The 17,334-nt window shown below is 41.3% G+C and overlaps 1 protein-coding gene across 15 annotated transcripts in view; it reads left to right on the plus strand.

Moving 5' to 3' along the window:
* The window catches only part of LOC121594452 (glutamate-gated chloride channel), a 123,201-nt gene that overhangs the window by 89,679 nt on the left and 16,188 nt on the right, over nucleotides 1-17,334 (plus strand). For 5 of the 15 annotated variants that reach the window (XM_041917704.1, XM_041917708.1, XM_041917707.1 and 2 more), the window contains 7 exons: nucleotides 54-274; nucleotides 349-431; nucleotides 538-678; nucleotides 2,830-2,904; nucleotides 4,218-4,370; nucleotides 8,613-8,827; nucleotides 14,883-14,933. In XM_041917704.1, coding sequence (XP_041773638.1) covers nucleotides 54-274; nucleotides 349-431; nucleotides 538-678; nucleotides 2,830-2,904; nucleotides 4,218-4,370; nucleotides 8,613-8,827; nucleotides 14,883-14,933 — 939 coding nt within the window. Of the gene's footprint in view, nucleotides 1-53; nucleotides 275-348; nucleotides 432-537; nucleotides 679-2,829; nucleotides 2,905-4,217; nucleotides 4,371-6,087; nucleotides 6,241-8,612; nucleotides 8,828-14,882; nucleotides 14,934-16,311; nucleotides 16,330-17,334 lie in introns of all 15 variants that reach the window. The other 10 variants (XM_041917711.1, XM_041917710.1, XM_041917712.1 and 7 more) reach the window with 6 other exon arrangements.

Below are 17,334 nucleotides of genomic sequence, written 5' to 3' on the forward strand. Positions count from 1 at the left end.
CTTGTTCTATTTTTTTTATCTCTCTCCATCGTCCCTCTCCAATTACCGCACAGAAATACGAGGTCGAGTTTCTGCTGCAGCAGCAGTGGTTCGATCCGCGGCTCCGGTACGCCAACCAGTCCCAGTACGAGTATCTCAACGCGATACACCACCACGAAGACATTTGGTTACCGGATACGTACTTCATCATGCACGGCGACTTTAAGGATCCGATCATACCGATGCACTTCGCGCTGCGGATATACCGCAACGGGACGATTAATTATTTAATGAGGTACGGGCGTGCTCCGTTCGCTGCGGTTGCCATCAGAAAAGGGATTTAATGGAATTTTCCAATTCAATTTGCAGGCGGCATCTGATACTGTCATGCCAGGGCCGGTTAAACATATTTCCCTTCGACGATCCGCTGTGTTCGTTTGCTTTAGAAAGCAGTAAGTAGAGACCGATCTTGCCGATGCTTGATTTATTTAACGTCTTTCGGCGCAGTCTACAACCTCTCTTCTACTTTATTCCATCGCCTTTTCTCGCTTTCCACAGTATCGTACGAACAATCGGCAATAACGTACGTCTGGAAGAACGACGAGGACACTCTCCGGAAGAGCCCTTCGCTCACGACCCTAAATGCGTACTTGATACAGAACCAAACCATTGCCTGCCCCATCAAAGCCAGCTGGAGAGGTAAGTGAATGGACTTGCTTTGCCCCGCGGGCCGAAGGCCGCTCGGTACCGCGCCGCAAAGAACTGGAACTCTATTCCGCTCTGCAGTGTGGGGCAGAGAAATGGGAAGGGAAATGGAAAAAACCAACCATAACAATGCTGGACATTTTGCTCCAGCGGAGCACAGTGTTTTACGACCGGTTTTTTGTTAAGTCTTGTTTTGTTTTCATTATTTTGTTCGTTCTTTCTCTCCGCCGGTTCCATTTCTTTTCTTTGGAGCTGTAAAGCGTTTGCTGATAATGATTGTGGTTTTGAAATGGAACTTTATTGCATATTGTTTTTTTTTTTTATGAGAAACATTGTCCTATTTAGCACTTGCAATATTTTCTTTTGGATTTTCTTAATTTACCTATCCAGGTTTTAATAGTGTGTTGTATTGAATTATGTACATTATAATAATTACAACATTGTGTAAAAACGCAAAACTATTTCGTTCTGTTAGCATAAGACAATTTTTTAAAAAAATCTGTTACATTTTTATCCTATATCCCTCATTCCTGTTGAAAAATGCACAGTTTTTTTTCCAATTGATTGAATTATGAGTTCATATTATTCCTACATTTTGTACTGTAACTTTTCTTCTTCCAAGTTCCAACTTCCCATTCATTTCAATTGCCTTAAATCGGTGTGGTAATAATTCGTTTCGTTCGACTTGCTTTTCCGGTTATGAGTTGGCATGTACCATCTTACTGCGGCCACCTGCGGGTGGCCCAGCTGCTGGAAGGAGCTTACGCGTAAGCATCCTTCAAATGTCTTAAGATCGCCCGTGCCCACGCTTGCATTAGCAACTCGTTGACCTTAGGATAACACGCCTGCGCCCATTAGTCCGCTCATTAGAGTAATCGGGCGAAAATTGCAAATTATTGCAGCCCGTTCGTCGCGTGACGGACGCGTGCCATTTCTATTCCAGTCACAATTAAAACAGTGTGCAACTCCCACGGTCCCCGCAAGAGCGATGTAAATCAAATGTCCCATTTGGCCTCTTGCTACTCCCAATCGTCTACGCTCACCACGCTCCCGACGGCTATACAAGGGCGCTCGATGAAACAAGCCACGCGTTGGTAAAGCGAAGAAAAGCAAAGCATTCATTTATTTGTGTGTGTTTTTTTGTGTCTTATGGGTTTCGTTTCTTTTCTTTGGCCCTCTCTTGTTGGCCAGTAAGACAGAGACTCACGACGACATTACCATAGTTATATATTTTTTTGCTTTCTCTCGTTTACCCTCTTTCGAGCGATTAAATTATCCACCCTACTGTACGTGCAGTCCTCTTCATTAATTAATGAATGTGATTAAGCAGAGTTGTTCCTGTGCTGTGTAAGTGACAAACGCAAGGTCAACAGGAAATTGAAACATTGCGTGGGCAGACTTTATGCACCGGAAGGCATCTAGGGAATTGCAATTTGCTTGCATTAATTATAAAGAAAAAGCTTGTACCATGGGACATACACATTTTTGTTTGGTTCAGAGTAGGTAGTGGCACTGAAAAATCATGATTACTGAATAGGTTGGCTAATTTTGTGTTTGCCAAGTTTCTTTTCCAACATGTTGTACCTGTTACATTGAAATGTTTTTTTTTACATAAAGGGATATGATTAGTTTTTATAGTTTGCTAAAATAAAGTTGGTGTTTATAAGTTTGGGACATTCTTGGAATTGTTGGAATTGTTTCGTCCTATCAGTTTCACTTTTTTTACAATCTGCACTTTAACCTTTTTTGCACACTTTTTTTTTACTTACTTCTGCTTCTGCTCACGAAGAACGGTGGTACATTGAACATAAAACATTACGTTCAGAATTGAATTTAAAAGTATATAACATTTTTCTTACTTTCGTCATTGGTTTAATTGTTTTAGAAAATTTCATAATTCAGCCCTTTTTTCTTCTCCTCAAAAACACGACCGAAGATAAAGTGCGTTACGCATGCTGAATACACACAAAAAAAACAGCAAATAAACTCTTGCTACCCGTCCCCAAAACCTTCACCACCACAATCCCGATCCATTACCCAATGCCTCCCACCTCCTCTCCTCTCAGTATATGAACAACGTAATCAAATTATCAAGCAAACAACCCACAATGACATAATGCACGTGCAAAACATTTTCTTCATCAGCCGAAGGACAAACGTTGTCGGTAGAAGACGAAGAGTTTCTTTGTAATTTATGTCAGAGACGATTTGAGGAGCAAGGTACATACAAGCATTCAAAACTATTTCTTTTCCTTCCATCCTTCCCTGTTTGTTTGCCGAAACCCCTTCCCCTCATTCCCGGAACCAGAAAGCAAACTACACTCCTGCCGTTTATGTTTTTGGCGTCTCTTCGCTTTGCTAGCCGTAGCATTTTGATTTCGAGTGTTTACACCGTCTCTTTTAGGCTTTTTTTCGGTTTAGTGGGTTTGTCAACTATGGTTTTTGTTCTTCACTCTATCTATCTCTATCGAGCTTCGTTTTAATCACTCTCGTTTGGAAACTAGCCTGGATTTGGAATCGTTGCACCTACTGCACTTGGTTTTTTTAAGTAATCTTGTAGCACTTTTCGGATCGACTATGGATGGTTAGCTTCAACGATCATGAATTTCAAACAAGTTTTTCAAAAATGGTATCTCTAACTTGCATCGTTACGTAGGTTTAATCTTAATTATCTCTTTTGTCATATCTTCGGCATTTAAAGATACAAACCAGCTAACAGAAGATGCTAATGTCGCTAATTAGTGTGGCATTACAAATTTGAAATGATTTGAAAACAGATTTTAGAAGACATTCAATACTAGCAATGAAATGGCACGTGTAAGCTCCTTCCATCATATTCTCGGTCAGTCAATTTTCTGTCAGTCGGCAATAGATGTAAAAATGCTAGAAGCATGAAATTTAATGCCTTTTATGTTATGTTTTTATTCTTTTCTTATTAGTATGCACCTGTACACAACAATTTAAACCGATAATACAGTTTAAGCTTGCTGTTTTCTTTTCAGTTTAAGTAGTGATTGTTGAGTAAAACATGTTATGATTTGTGATTTTCACAGTTCCAAAGTAATTTCTTTGGTTACACATTTTGTTCGTTTTCTTGGATGCGTGTTACTGTTCGTTACAAAAAGCGTTTTCGCTCTGTTATAGACAGCTTCATTCTTCTGACATGTCCCGATTGTCTTACCGATTCCCAATGGCTCACTTTATATTCCGCTCTGTTATGTGCTGTTAGTTGTACTTTTCTTTCTCTCTCTCTAGTACTCAATCCCGGTAGTGCGAAATCAAAGCGAAAATAACGTTTGCAAAACAATTGCATATTGCTATAAAAAATATTTCATCAATGTTATCCTTACAATACAGCCGTAGTGATCCGCAAAAAGCCAAACTCGTTGACCGTATGAAACCTTCTCTTTGTTTCTTTTTCTCTCTCTCTCTCTCTCTCTCTCTCTTCTCTTTTTCCCTGTTCCTTTTACCCAATACCTCCAATGCCTATCTATGGCCGTGTGTTTGTGTATAATTTGTGTGAGTGTGCGTAGGAAATTACAGTTGTCTGAAGGTGGATTTAATATTTACGAGAGATCGAGCGTTCTATTTCACGACCGTCTTTATACCGGGCATCATACTGGTGACGTCATCGTTCATCACGTTCTGGCTGGAATGGAACGCCGTCCCGGCACGCTCGATGATAGGTAAATGATCAAGCGAAAGAGCAGCAACAAAACAAAAACATTTACGCACACAAACATACACAGACAGATGTGAATCATGCTCTCGTACCGGTGGCAGCGCCACAAACGGTGCCAGCCGGTCGGTCTGGCCTGCCGAAGCCCACCGAGACGCACATGAACACACCGACCGGACGCACAATTCCATCCCGAACTGAACGGATCGATAGGCCTGACAAATACACTAAACTAGTTTGCTAACAAGCAAACAATCCCTCTGGACGAGCAACCCGCTCCCTGCTTCAAGCCCTGGAACGGGTGCTGTTGGTGGCTAGACGCGAGCACAACACACACGCTCAACTTCTCCACTCATCGATAGCAAACAAGTGCAAACAGTTGAGAATGCCAGCCCTTTTTATCGACACATTCATCTCAATCATTGACGTTTGCGGGGCTGTGTGCGTGAGCGGCAAACACGCTTGTAACTACTTGCATTCATCAAACTGCATGAATCGATTTCGAATTTCAGTGTTTCGTTACCTGCTAATGTAACCATCAATCATGCAATGTTTCCTATTTTTAATTGTGCTACCGGAAACTGTTTGCCATGAAGAAGAGCGCTCTTTTTACGATATTTTCTTAAATGATCATTCCTGTTACATTTCCACACTCACAAATCCACACACATTTCTTTACATACCCACACGATAAGCTCAATACAAAGTACTGCATGATTATTCGCCATATTTTACCAAACCAAGTACCGGGCGTCTCCATTCGGCCACTCCTTGTCGCACAGATATTCCTTTTTCGTTATCCTCCCTGCGTTCTTGTCGCCGTGTTTAGATTGAAAAAAAACACACAATGATCAACATAAACCATTCAGCCAATTAATGCATTAAACGGTCTGCTCAGTGACGCCTTTCAGATTACGGTAAGAGTGTTCCTCCTGCCTAGATGTACAAATGCCTTCGGTTGTTATGTTTGTTACCTTTACTCCCGCCACCCAATGCTTGCCTTCTGGTCGATAATTCCGCCCCGGGTCGGTAAGGATTCTGTATAGCAGCTCCTGCTAGTGGGTTTTGTGTACCATTATCATTGTTTTCTGGTTTGCTACTGTATCGGCACTGATTCGGATTAGTTTGTTTTAGTTTGTGATAGTTCCTTTCAATTTACAGCTCGAGCAACGAAAGCAAAACATTGTTAATTTTTAGTTTATGTTATTTTTTTATCACATATTGGAGTAATTAATACAATCGGTCAAGAGGGATTTTAATAATTTCTACATGAAAATGAAAAATTAAATCTAATCAAATGCATTGCTTAATCCTTTCGTTTTCATCCCCATTTTCTTCTCTTTCTCTTTTTCTCTCTCTCTCTCTTTCTCTCTTTCTCTCTCTTCTATTTCTGAATTCCTTCTCATTACCCCTTGATGTTGATTTCATTGCTAAAATTGTGTTTAACCTGGGGTGTTAAACTCATTTGTTTTTTACAACAACTAAAACATAAATCGAAAAATGTCCAACCTTTCATAAATTCAAATATTTACATTTCAATTCCCGTTTGTTTGCCCACAACTATCAACACACAAACATATTTCCTTCATTGTTCAACTCTCGGCATACGTTTCATAACCTTTTGACCCGCCCTTTAACCTCGGGGCATTACACCCAACGCCACCACTTCGACGTCCGGCGAACGCTTCACGCGCTCAACAACAACAACAACAACAACCCACTAGGTAATTACAGTTGCCTGAAAGTAGATCTTATGTTTACGCGGGATCGAGCCTTCTATTTCACGACCGTCTTTATACCGGGCATCATACTGGTGACCTCATCGTTTATCACGTTCTGGCTCGAGTGGAATGCGGTCCCGGCACGGGTCATGATAGGTAAGCGAACAACACCCAAACCTGCCACAAACTGCCCAAACTCCCATTGTGCGTCTCCTCTAGCCACTGGCACACGTGCTGCAACGCGCTCTGTCTTTCTCTATCTCTATCTCTATCTCTGGCTCGTTGCTGGAGAAGGATGGAGTTGAAATGTGTGCATCTTCAAACTATTATTGTTGTTGTTATCATGTGAACCTTTCCTTGTTTATTTTTTTTCTGTCCGTAACGCACCTTTTCCGCCTACAATATGTATTTCTGTGTTGTCCGAGTGTGTTGTTTCACTGTCGGTGTGTTGCTCTTTGTTCACTTTCACTCATCACTCTGAAAGGACGTTGAATATCGTCGCCGTAGCGTGGCTAGTTATATCTGTACTCTACTTTTTTCGGCATTATCTTCGAAAAGCGTACTGAGCAGGTATTTTAAAGCAACTAATATTACCCAGCATATTATCGGAAGATATTGATACAACATAATTCCGTAAATTTTTAGATTTATAATGAAAGATAAACTAATCATGGATTTCATACAATTAAACATCTAAATCAATAAGAAGGCTTCAAAATATAAATCGACATTGTGCACATTTGAAACAAAAGCATATAAATTCTACTCTTCCAAGATCACTAACAACTGTAGCGTAAGCTTTCTGGACCTGGCCTACCCCTACATGTACTGCACATTCCTTTAACTGTAAAGAACATCTGATGCCGCTTTAGTATTGACTCACCTCATTGAAAACCAAACGTTTAGTCTCAAGCACGTCATTTGGCTTTAATTCTGTGATTCATTCATTTAGCTGATCATACCCGAAAGCATAAAATAGCCTTTACACCGAACGCCTCGTCCTCTGACCCATTAAACCTCGCACTAACCTAACAGAATGACAACCAATCATTCTAGGAGTGTCGTTCGGTGACCTTCACCATCGGCTATTTCCCGCACACCGACGAGGAAAAGTCAAACATACAGTGACTGCGTTGTACCGATCAAAACCGCTGTGTGTAATGCAGAAACCGGTGGTAAGGGTGTAGCTGTATCCGGTTGTTTGGCTTTCGTTCGGGTTCTGCTGCAACGAACTGTGTCAAGGATGCTTGGGCTACTGGAACGATGTGTACCGAGCGATAGTAAAATGGCCATCATCGTTTTGTAGTAAATGTGCCGATGTGTTTGCTTTAATTGGATGTGGTTAATTGGTAGAAACAGTTTAGATTTTCCCGTTTGGATATGATACATTACCTAATAAGAATGTGTGGTCGTCAGCACTTTGCATATCTATTACATCTTCATCAGTAACAACGTAAATTTCAATTTCAAATAAAATTTTAAATTCCAAAAACCTTCACTTAAAGTGTAACGAAAGTAAATAAAAATGATATAATGAAGCATACAAATAGATAAACACTTATCTTATATACAGATATATACAGATTATATACAGAAACAGCTTATAATCTACAGATGCCCATTCTTCTTTAACCTTTTCTGCACATTTAGCTTATTCATTCTCCGGAATATTGCCAACGAAAAGCTTAATCACACATTAATAATAACAATACGCTATCGATGAGAATATGACAAGCGGTAGCAAAAAACACGCACCTCGTGCTTAATCGACTGCATCATTTCCCGCAAACCACTCCTCATCTCACCCAAGTCACCACCATCTCCACCATAATGCCTCGAGCAATGATTCATGCCATTTCCGTGCAGTGATGCATTAATGGTTTGCGCTATAATTTGTGTTGTTTTCTCCTTCATTCTTGCCATCTCATCGTGCCATGTTTTTATCGCTGGCCTTAAACAAAATCTACAACATAAATGCATATCACCCTGCCCAAACTACTGTGTGCGTGTGTGTACGTGTAAATGTGTGTTGTGTGTTTGCTCGTATTGGAAACAATACGACGGTACTGCAAACTCGATCGCTGCGCCAGCTTCATCCGATATGCACACATTATTTGTACAAACAACGACGTAAACCAACACCATCGCTCTCTCACACACGTACGTACATACACACGCAGTCACTACACGCACACGACATTAGGACGCCTGCAGTGAAGCGAAATGGGAGACTGTACACCCCACTGCCTTGAGACACCGAGAGACCGAGAGGGACTGGACGCGGAATTCATTAAAAATGCGACGTGCTCATTAAAAATGCATCACACGATGACCGCTTCAGGTTTTGCGCTTTTAAATGCATTCACTCATACCATATTTTTTCTCTTCCTCTCTTTTTCCCCGTCGTTCTATTCCGGCCCTATGTGCGGCATGGCTATTCAACCGTGCAACAAACGACTGGGCGCCTCCACCGCGGCAACGAACGACCGGGCGTCCCCATCGGCACTGCCCCTTGACCCCTGACGCAGGTGTAACGACCATGTTGAATTTTTTCACCACCTCAAACGGTTTCCGCAGTACACTTCCGGTCGTGTCGAACCTGACGGCGATGAACGTGTGGGACGGCGTGTGTATGTGCTTCATCTACGCCTCGCTGCTGGAGTTCGTCTGCGTCAACTATGTCGGCCGGAAGCGGCCGTTGCACAACGTTGTATATAGACCTGGAGAGAATCCAGTTACTCAGGTAATGTACCGCCGGTTGCAAACTAAACACAAAACATTTCCTCCCCCACTTGTAAATGAAACAATCTCTCCCCCTCCACAATGGCCCCCTGTTCGGCAAAAAAAGGGAAGGGGGTACCATACCACAACAAGAAGAAGAAGATGACAAAAACTATCCTTCCTTTCACCCCCTCAAAATACCACCCGCTCTTCGGAACATTCTGCGCAAAGCAAAACTTTCCCTTTGGCCAAAAAAATGTACAAGTCAAAGCTAAACACACGTAACATATCTGTGTCTGTGTGACGATGCGTTTTCAGTTTCCAGATGCGGAAACGAAACACACGTAAACAGTATCAGATTACAAAATGGAGCGCAAACGACTCGCATCCCTAGCGATTAGAAAACACTACACCCCCTTCGAGCACTGTCCCCCTCTCCGGTTGAAAATCCACCCACATCACCTCTCTACTCCTGGTTTTTCCGCACAATCGCTCACCTGATAGCTTGCTTTACCTATCATCCGTACCCGTACGGGTGGGTCAAAAATACCAAATTCGATACTGTCCTGTCAAAGAACACTGCATTGCACACGTTATTTTGTTTTGTTGTTTGAATTCAGTTTCTAAGCTTTTGTTTGTTTTGTTGATTTCTTATTTGATTTATTCTTTGCACTTACCCCTCTTCTTGTTTTATTTTACTTTTGTATTTTGTACCATATTTTGCATATTCTGACTCTTGCTTGTTCTTATTCTTTGTTTATTTTTTTTTGTTTTTGGTTGCTCTTTCATATGAATTACCTATTTCCTATTAGTTTTCAAGTGTCTTTAGTTTTCCTGTCATGTGTTTGACCTATTTATAATATGAACCAACATCGCGCAAGTATTTTCAACTGAATATATTTCTTGAATCAATTAAAACTGATTAACACTTTAATGGAATAAACCCAATTGGCGCTAGAATATGAAAAAAAGTATTCAAACCAATGACAAAAATCTCTCAAACTGGATAATCAAAACAAAACCTACCGTAAACCTTCTTATCTAAATCAATCATGAAAACTATTACTCACACACGAACCACCGTTCACTAGTTTCACCAAATTGTATCTCACTAATGTCTCCATTCATTACTTCAAAATCTTTAAATCCGTCTCGCTGTTTCGATTTTATCTATCTTCCTGTACGCTTTACTCGTTGCACAACTCTTCTTCACTACCTTCTGCTAACCTCTCTTGTCTTGTTTCGTGTGCAACAGGTTGACTCGCTGCTTGCCATTTCTTTCCGTATCTTTCGCTTACGATTGTGTTTTCGTGCACCTCCGTTCTGTACTGCTTGGTAGTTCTGTATGAATGAGTTTCTTTGTGCTACGGTTTTGTTAGTTTAAGTGCATTCATACCACCATTTTATGTGTTGTGCATAATAGCATACATTGCCAATTGCCGGTGATACGTTTTCGTGGAACTATTTCACACACTCTCTGCCGTTTACCTACCTTCTGTACTGTGCGAAAGCATCGAAAGTTTGCTGAGATGTCTGTGATTCGGCGCAACAAATTCACATTACCAATGAGGGCGAATCATTTCCAACCAATCGATCTATCAGCGAAACGCTCCATGCATATTAAATGCCCATTTCCTTTTCCGGTAGTATCGTTCGGTGTTTCACAATTCTCGCACTCACACAAACAAACACACAGCACCATATCGATCCATATGCATACACACAATTCACACAGTTCACTGAACTCTATCGCTCCCTCTCCCCCAGTCGTCGTGGGACGGGGAAGTGGCGCTGGAAAAGCGAGAAAAGCGCTAGCAATTCACCACTCCCGGGCCCGAAGCACTTTCCTTCCGCATGATTACAAAAATGAAATCCATTTCAATAATTAATCCATCCCGTATCGACCGGCTTCGGCTGGTTGGCCGTGGTCGCAACCATATACATGATTAAACACACACATTTCATTACAACGACGAGTTTGAAGCCGACCTATATTCCCATTCGTGCAGTGACAGCTAAATTCAATTTTCGTTCAGCTTAGTGCCAACTGGCTACCGTTGAATTAAAATTACACACCGACACATCCGGAGTGCTGTGTTCGTGCTTGACAAACATTAGCATTATCTAGTTCAAAGAGCAATATGGTTTCCAAAACACAAACAGATCGGGGTGGTGGAAAAAATTAAGTCAATTTATTGGGGAGATTGGGAATTAAAAACCACTTGCTCAACACTTCCGGAAGGGTATTAATTAAACGTCACGTGTATCTGCTGCAGCGCTGCCTGTTAAATATGTATCACCTGCAGACAGTCATATTGCGTACACGAACAACAATTTATACCAATGGCTTCAAACGTTTGCTTTGTGTACAAACCACAAACATGCTTTTTCCCCGGGGGTGCATTATTGTGTCGATGTGCATGAGCCCTTTTTATGAATTCTTGATGCAACATGTGCTCCGCACAACATGCTAAGCTTTACTGAAAAATTCATCACTACCAGGAAATGCATTCCATATGAAATTACTTCATAAGGGGAGCTTTATCAACTTTACCTTAATCTGAACAGATGGCACGATACTATATCTACCACTACATCTTTCAACTCTCGTTCAATTCGCTTGCCGATCTTTCCCGGACCAAGCAAAATGCCATCGACAACCTAACGAGGAAACCCGTTCGCATGAATTTAATCTTTTACCTTTGAAACGTCATGTCGGTGCATCGTAGCGTACCTTCAGATATGTCGCACCGGCTCATGTCAGCACATATCAACTTGAGGGACAGGGCAAGGAAGAAGAAAAAAAGCCACTTCGCCATCATTCCGCTTTCACCATGGAACGGCGATCCTTCCGGTGGTGGAATGACCTCAAGCAAAAGGCACATCATCTTCACTCTTCCGATACGGCAGTTTCAATCGCAACCGGGCCACACTGTGTGATGTGGCAGTTCGAAGCCGGGATTGCACTAAAAGTGCACCGTGGCCTGTGGTGTGGAGTATGATCCGGCCCGATGACCACATTTCCGCATGGTTTTTGCTCAACCACAATCGGTTTTGAGTTTAATTGGGTTGTGAAGAGAATAGTGCGGATAAAACTCGTTTATGGCTCCATGTTGAGTGTGCAACTTTTTGTTTTGTAACTTTTTGACCTAAATGTCTATATTTAAATAACTTCGTCTTTCTTGAAGTGATAGGAAGTGATATTAAATTAACATAGCTAGTAACTGAATCGGGTAGAATACTGTTAAAGTTTATTATTAAACCTTGATTTTGGAACTTATTTAAAAAAAAACATGAAATACTCTTTACTTTACACTTTAGATGCATCGTACATAAAATTATCATTTTTTTAATGATCAACATAAAATGATCGTTTTTTTTCTCAAAAATCGTTACAATAAACTGTCTGAGCTGCGTTGTTTTTAAATTATTTTTCATTTTGTTTCCCAAACACCCTTCAGAGACACTTTTATGTCACGATCGTGTGCCAAACAAGCTTGGCACACCTTGCCAAGAAGAGCAAAAGCTGCATTACTATCACCTTTTACTACCAACAACTACTACTAGCCGTTTGCCCACCGAACTCCGCCGCCGAACTCACGGTTGGCTGAATCGATATTTATTATGTTTTATTGATGTCAGCTGCTCACAGCCACACGGGGTGCCATAAGCCCGTTTGTTGCCCAACGGACGATTCGTTCGGATTGTAGCAACAGCAGCAGCAGCATCAGCCAATGCTCCGTGGCCTTTGGCACTATTAACCATCGTTCTTTGCCCTCCCTTTTCCACTCCCAAAAAAGCCAATAAACGACATTTCTCGTCATCGAAGGTTCACCTTGCAAGGAAGATGAAGCGGCAGCGCAAAGACGGAACAAAATAAAACACAAACACATCGATCCCCACAAAGGGTACCCTCGTTGTGCACGTTGTGCCACCGAAGTCATCGTGCAACAAATCTGCACCAAACACATTGCAGCATTGTAAAGGGAGTAAAGGGCAGGGGGAGAGAGCGGTCGAATAAAGGCGGGCTGCTGAATGCTCCGAAGGGAATCGCGTGTAATGTGATGCGGCACCACCAACTTGGCACCAGCTCACAATCGCAACCAGAACTTCAGCGTCATTCTTATCAATTTCCTTCGCCGGGAGCGTTGCTTTCCGTTCGCCGTTCTGACGGGACGGGTTTGGGGGGGCCAGGTGTGTAATGAAGCTTTTCGAGGTGGATTTTCTTTTTTGTTCGGACGCTTTTGTTGTGGTTTGTGAGCGTCAGCGTACAAGGGCACAAAGAGTGTAACGTGAAATAGGTGGGACAAACGATCGATGGATGGTACAGAAGACAGATAGTGCCACCTGCCAAATAAACAAAAAAAAACTTACTACCACCGCCGATGACAAACAAAACCAATCAAAGCGAACCCCGAACACAGGTCACACAGCCTTCCTGGGGCGTTTTAATATGTTTCCACGGTTGGCAGGGCAAAGCAAGCAAACTTGGCGCTACAAACAAATGCGCTAGCTCCCGCCCACCGCGTGGTTTTTCGGTACAATATTTGAAGCAAATCGTTAAATATATGCTAAATCTAACCAGTTGTCAATGCTGTGTTTGTGTTTCCTTTTTTAACGCTGTTGATTGTTTCTTTGTGTAGCGCCGTGTTTCGACCCGACCGGGGGAAAGCTTTTATGGGTGTGATTTTGATCCGATTCGCCTGGAGCACAGGGGGTGCATGCTGCACGATATGCGGCTTACTGCAGGCACATGCATTATGGAGTGCAGCTGGCACCGTTCGTGACGTTCGTGGATGCATTGTTTAACGGGCACTTGCGATGGAACATGCAAATAGGAGAAAACATGAACCGTGCTTTTATTGTTCCACGATGTCGCTAATGCGCTCAAACCCGCGATTGTCTGGGAAATCGATTCTAATGCGACAAACTATAGTGTTACAGTAACGATACAAGTTGACGAGTGATCGTTACTGTCAAAATAACCAATTGATGCATTAAAGAAATAGACAAACAAAAATAAACAAGTATTAACTAATGGAATACATTTTAAAGGAAATGAATCAACGTATACTACATTGATAAAAAATCAATTGTATTATTTAGTTTTTACTTTTTTTCATTTCTAGTATTGTGTGCTTAGCCACACATCTTCATTCCTTCATTATGTTTTCAGTTCTATCCTCAACTAATCGTTGTTTTTTTTCACTTTCAACATTTCTGCTTTTTCACGTTACCAAGCTTACCTTCAATCCGCCTTTTTAATGTTGCGCTTGTTTTCTTCAATGACTTTCTTCACTTTAGAAACGTTTCCGTTTTCGTTTCACAGTTCAAGCAATTGATAAAACAAAACGCTTTTACAAACACACACGCACACATTTTCTTGCTCCTTTTCTGCTAGAAATAAGAAACTTTTATAACCGCATTCGTTTCCTCTAGCCGTAATGCTAAGCCAAACATAGGTGAATAGAAAGAAGAAGAAAACACATTTCTCAGCTTTTATATACCTTCCATTGGCTGCCAAATTGTCTCATAATAGCGTTTGTCAGAAAAAAAAGCGCGTGACAAAATACGCAACCAAAACCGCACTCGATTAGCGACACAGAAACACACACACACAATTGACGGTTAATCGCCCGAGTGATCGAAGCAAATCGCCAATCAATATGCACACACACAAACACCAACTCCGCTTGCTTCCACTATCATTTGACCGCGTTATACAACCCTCCGCTCTCCCCCTCTCCCCTTGTTGCAACCTGTAGCGAAACAAAGTTATCGTTCCGTTACCAAACTTTGGTTGCTTCTTCCTACTCCTGTGCCGCTAACTGTGCGGCACTCATCCATATAACTCCCCCGTTCCCATGTTGTTTTTTTTCTTTCTTCTTTTCGCTCTTTTCCCTGCCAACTTATTCCTTACTCACCAAAAATAGGAAAACAAAATCCATCTTCTCTCCTACCTCCCCCCCCCCTCTCGCCATCAAAACAACCAACTCCGTTACGGCGAACCATGTTGTACCGTGTTGTATTGTGTATTGTTTTTAGTATCAACCAATTTGTGTAATGTCATTTTCCAGCGTCTTCCAGCTGTCCTAAGCAGGATCGGAATAATTCTCGCTAGTCCCCTGGTAAGCTATCTTATTTATTCAACCAAATCATCTACTTAACCGAAACCCTCTCCTCCCCCTCCCCCCGCCGCCCACGAAAATCGCCTCACTCCCTTCTCCCAAAACGCCCGCCGACCCTCCACCATTGTTTATCTATCCAAAGCCAAAGCCTGACCAGAGTCCAGGCTCAACATTTGAATCCTTCATTCTGTTTTGTGTTTTGGTTTGAGTTTTGAGTTCTTTCCTCCCTTTTCCCCCTTCTATCTAAGCCTCCTTAGGGTCTGTCCCTTTCTCTCTGTCTCTCTTTCTTATCACGACTATAAGCTAGTGCAAATGAAAGAGCAAAGCTAACCCTGAGTGCATTTGCTGCTCCCCTCCATTCCAGTCTAGTGGCTGTCTGCTTTTTACTATGAAACCCCTCCATGCTTCAACTGAGCCACGCTGCTCTCAACCTTCTGCTCTGTACTAAATGCTGACGTTTTTGATGCTCTTGATGTGTGCTAAGCGCTGTCCTGCTACTGCTGCCTGATTGCTGATGGTGCTGATAGAGCGACCAAATCTGTCTGGCCTCCTTCTTCCACCTGTGCTCCCTTTTCTCGACCAGCTGTACAGTCTTGTTTCTGCTGCTACTGTTTGATTTTCAATGGATTTAGGCGGCTTTGTTCCACTCCACGATAAATGGGAATGTGCTCTACCTCTAGTCTGCTGTTCAATTTTCCCGCCAATATTGACCACCACTGTACTTAGCGTTTTGTTTAATGCTTCAACTTTTGTTAGAAACATAGAAAAAATTGACCCACAATACACCGAATGGTGCTGTGCAGGCTTTTGCAACAGGAACATGGAACAGTAATTAGGAGGAATTTAAGGGCCTACACGTTGTACTGCAGATTTTTTATCACTTGCTATCAATTATCTCATGTAGAGTTCTGTCGATTTTAATTTTTTTTACCGTCACTTTTGCTTTAGTAAGAAATACTTGTACTATTACACCACAGAAACATACATTATCAATAAGCCGTTAAATTTTTTGAATCCATTTCAATTCTTCTATTGTATTTCCCGAGTTTGAAAATACACTCGTTCTTCTCATTTTTCTCTGTCTTATTTCTCTTTCTTCTTTCTCTTCTTCTTCTTCTCTTCCTTCGGTCTGCTATAACTAACGTCATTTAATTTAAAAAATCTACAAAATTTTAAATTGATAAATAATTGCTAAAAACAAATGTTTCAATTAACATAAATCTTCCTAACGGCACGATTCTAACAAAAATGCTGAACACACCAAAACCAACCCTTTAAACTTTAACCTTGATGAACCTTTAATTGAATGATGCATTGGAACAAAATGCCAATATCATGCCACGTGCCGTGTTTTCAATCACTTGCTGCCCGCGTCCAGTCATCGAGACTGCTTCCGGTAATTTCAGTAAATCGTTTTACCGTAGTCAAATCCAGCTAGCTGTTATTCGTATCACTGTTTCCTTTTTCTGTTGCTCTCTTTATGCAACGGCCGTTTGAGGGAAGAAATGTTGTCATGTTGTGTTAAGCCAGTGCCAGAATGTGGCCCCATCACGCGCCTATTGCTATCGCTGCCTTTCTATATGTTTCGTTTCCTTTTGCTATATCCTTCGTTGCGCTCTCTTTCTGGCTCTCTATTTCTCTGTTTCTATTTCCTCCTTTCTTTATCTCTTGCGCTCTTACTGTTCCTGTCGGGACATTCGTTTGATTGTGTTGTTTGTTTTCTGTTGTTGGTTGATGCTTCTCTGTGTCTTCGTTCGTTCATGTGGTCCTCGCGCGTAGATTGCGTTTTCGCGTTGGCCTTGTGTTGTAGTGTGCAACTTTTGTCTGTGATTAGTTCTGTTTCAACGTACAACACATATGTTAAAGTAAACCATTAATTTTTAAACAACCTTAAAGCATTGAAAGCATTTAAAATATATGGAAAACATTATTTTTAACAAATCGCTTCCATGGGCGTATAACAACCAAGCATTAGATATTTGTCCATGTTTTGACATTGTTTCGTAGTGGATTTGTTGACTGAAAATAATAACATGCCATCAGTATAATAACTACGTAGTATGTAGCGGTTTTGTTCGATCTCAGTTAGTAACAATTAGCTGTTAGTTGCTATTTTAGAAGGAATAGCCTTCACTGCAAATGGAATATAGTGTTCGCTCATCAACCTTTTTAGTCGAGTTGATACTGATTTTAGATACATTTTTACTTGAAATACTGTTTTGTCCTAGAATAGAGTTACTTTTCATATACATCAATATTTGGTACATCTGTATTTCATCGAAATCACCTTATAACATCATTCCCAACATCCATGTTACGACCAACACATAAGAAATTGTTCTAAACGAGTTTATTGTTTTTGTTTTGAAGCATAACATATAACTTTTCATGGGTTGAAAAA

Source organism: Anopheles merus, chromosome 2L (genome assembly GCF_017562075.2).
Source record: "Anopheles merus strain MAF chromosome 2L, AmerM5.1, whole genome shotgun sequence".
Lineage (NCBI taxonomy): Eukaryota > Metazoa > Arthropoda > Insecta > Diptera > Culicidae > Anopheles > Anopheles merus.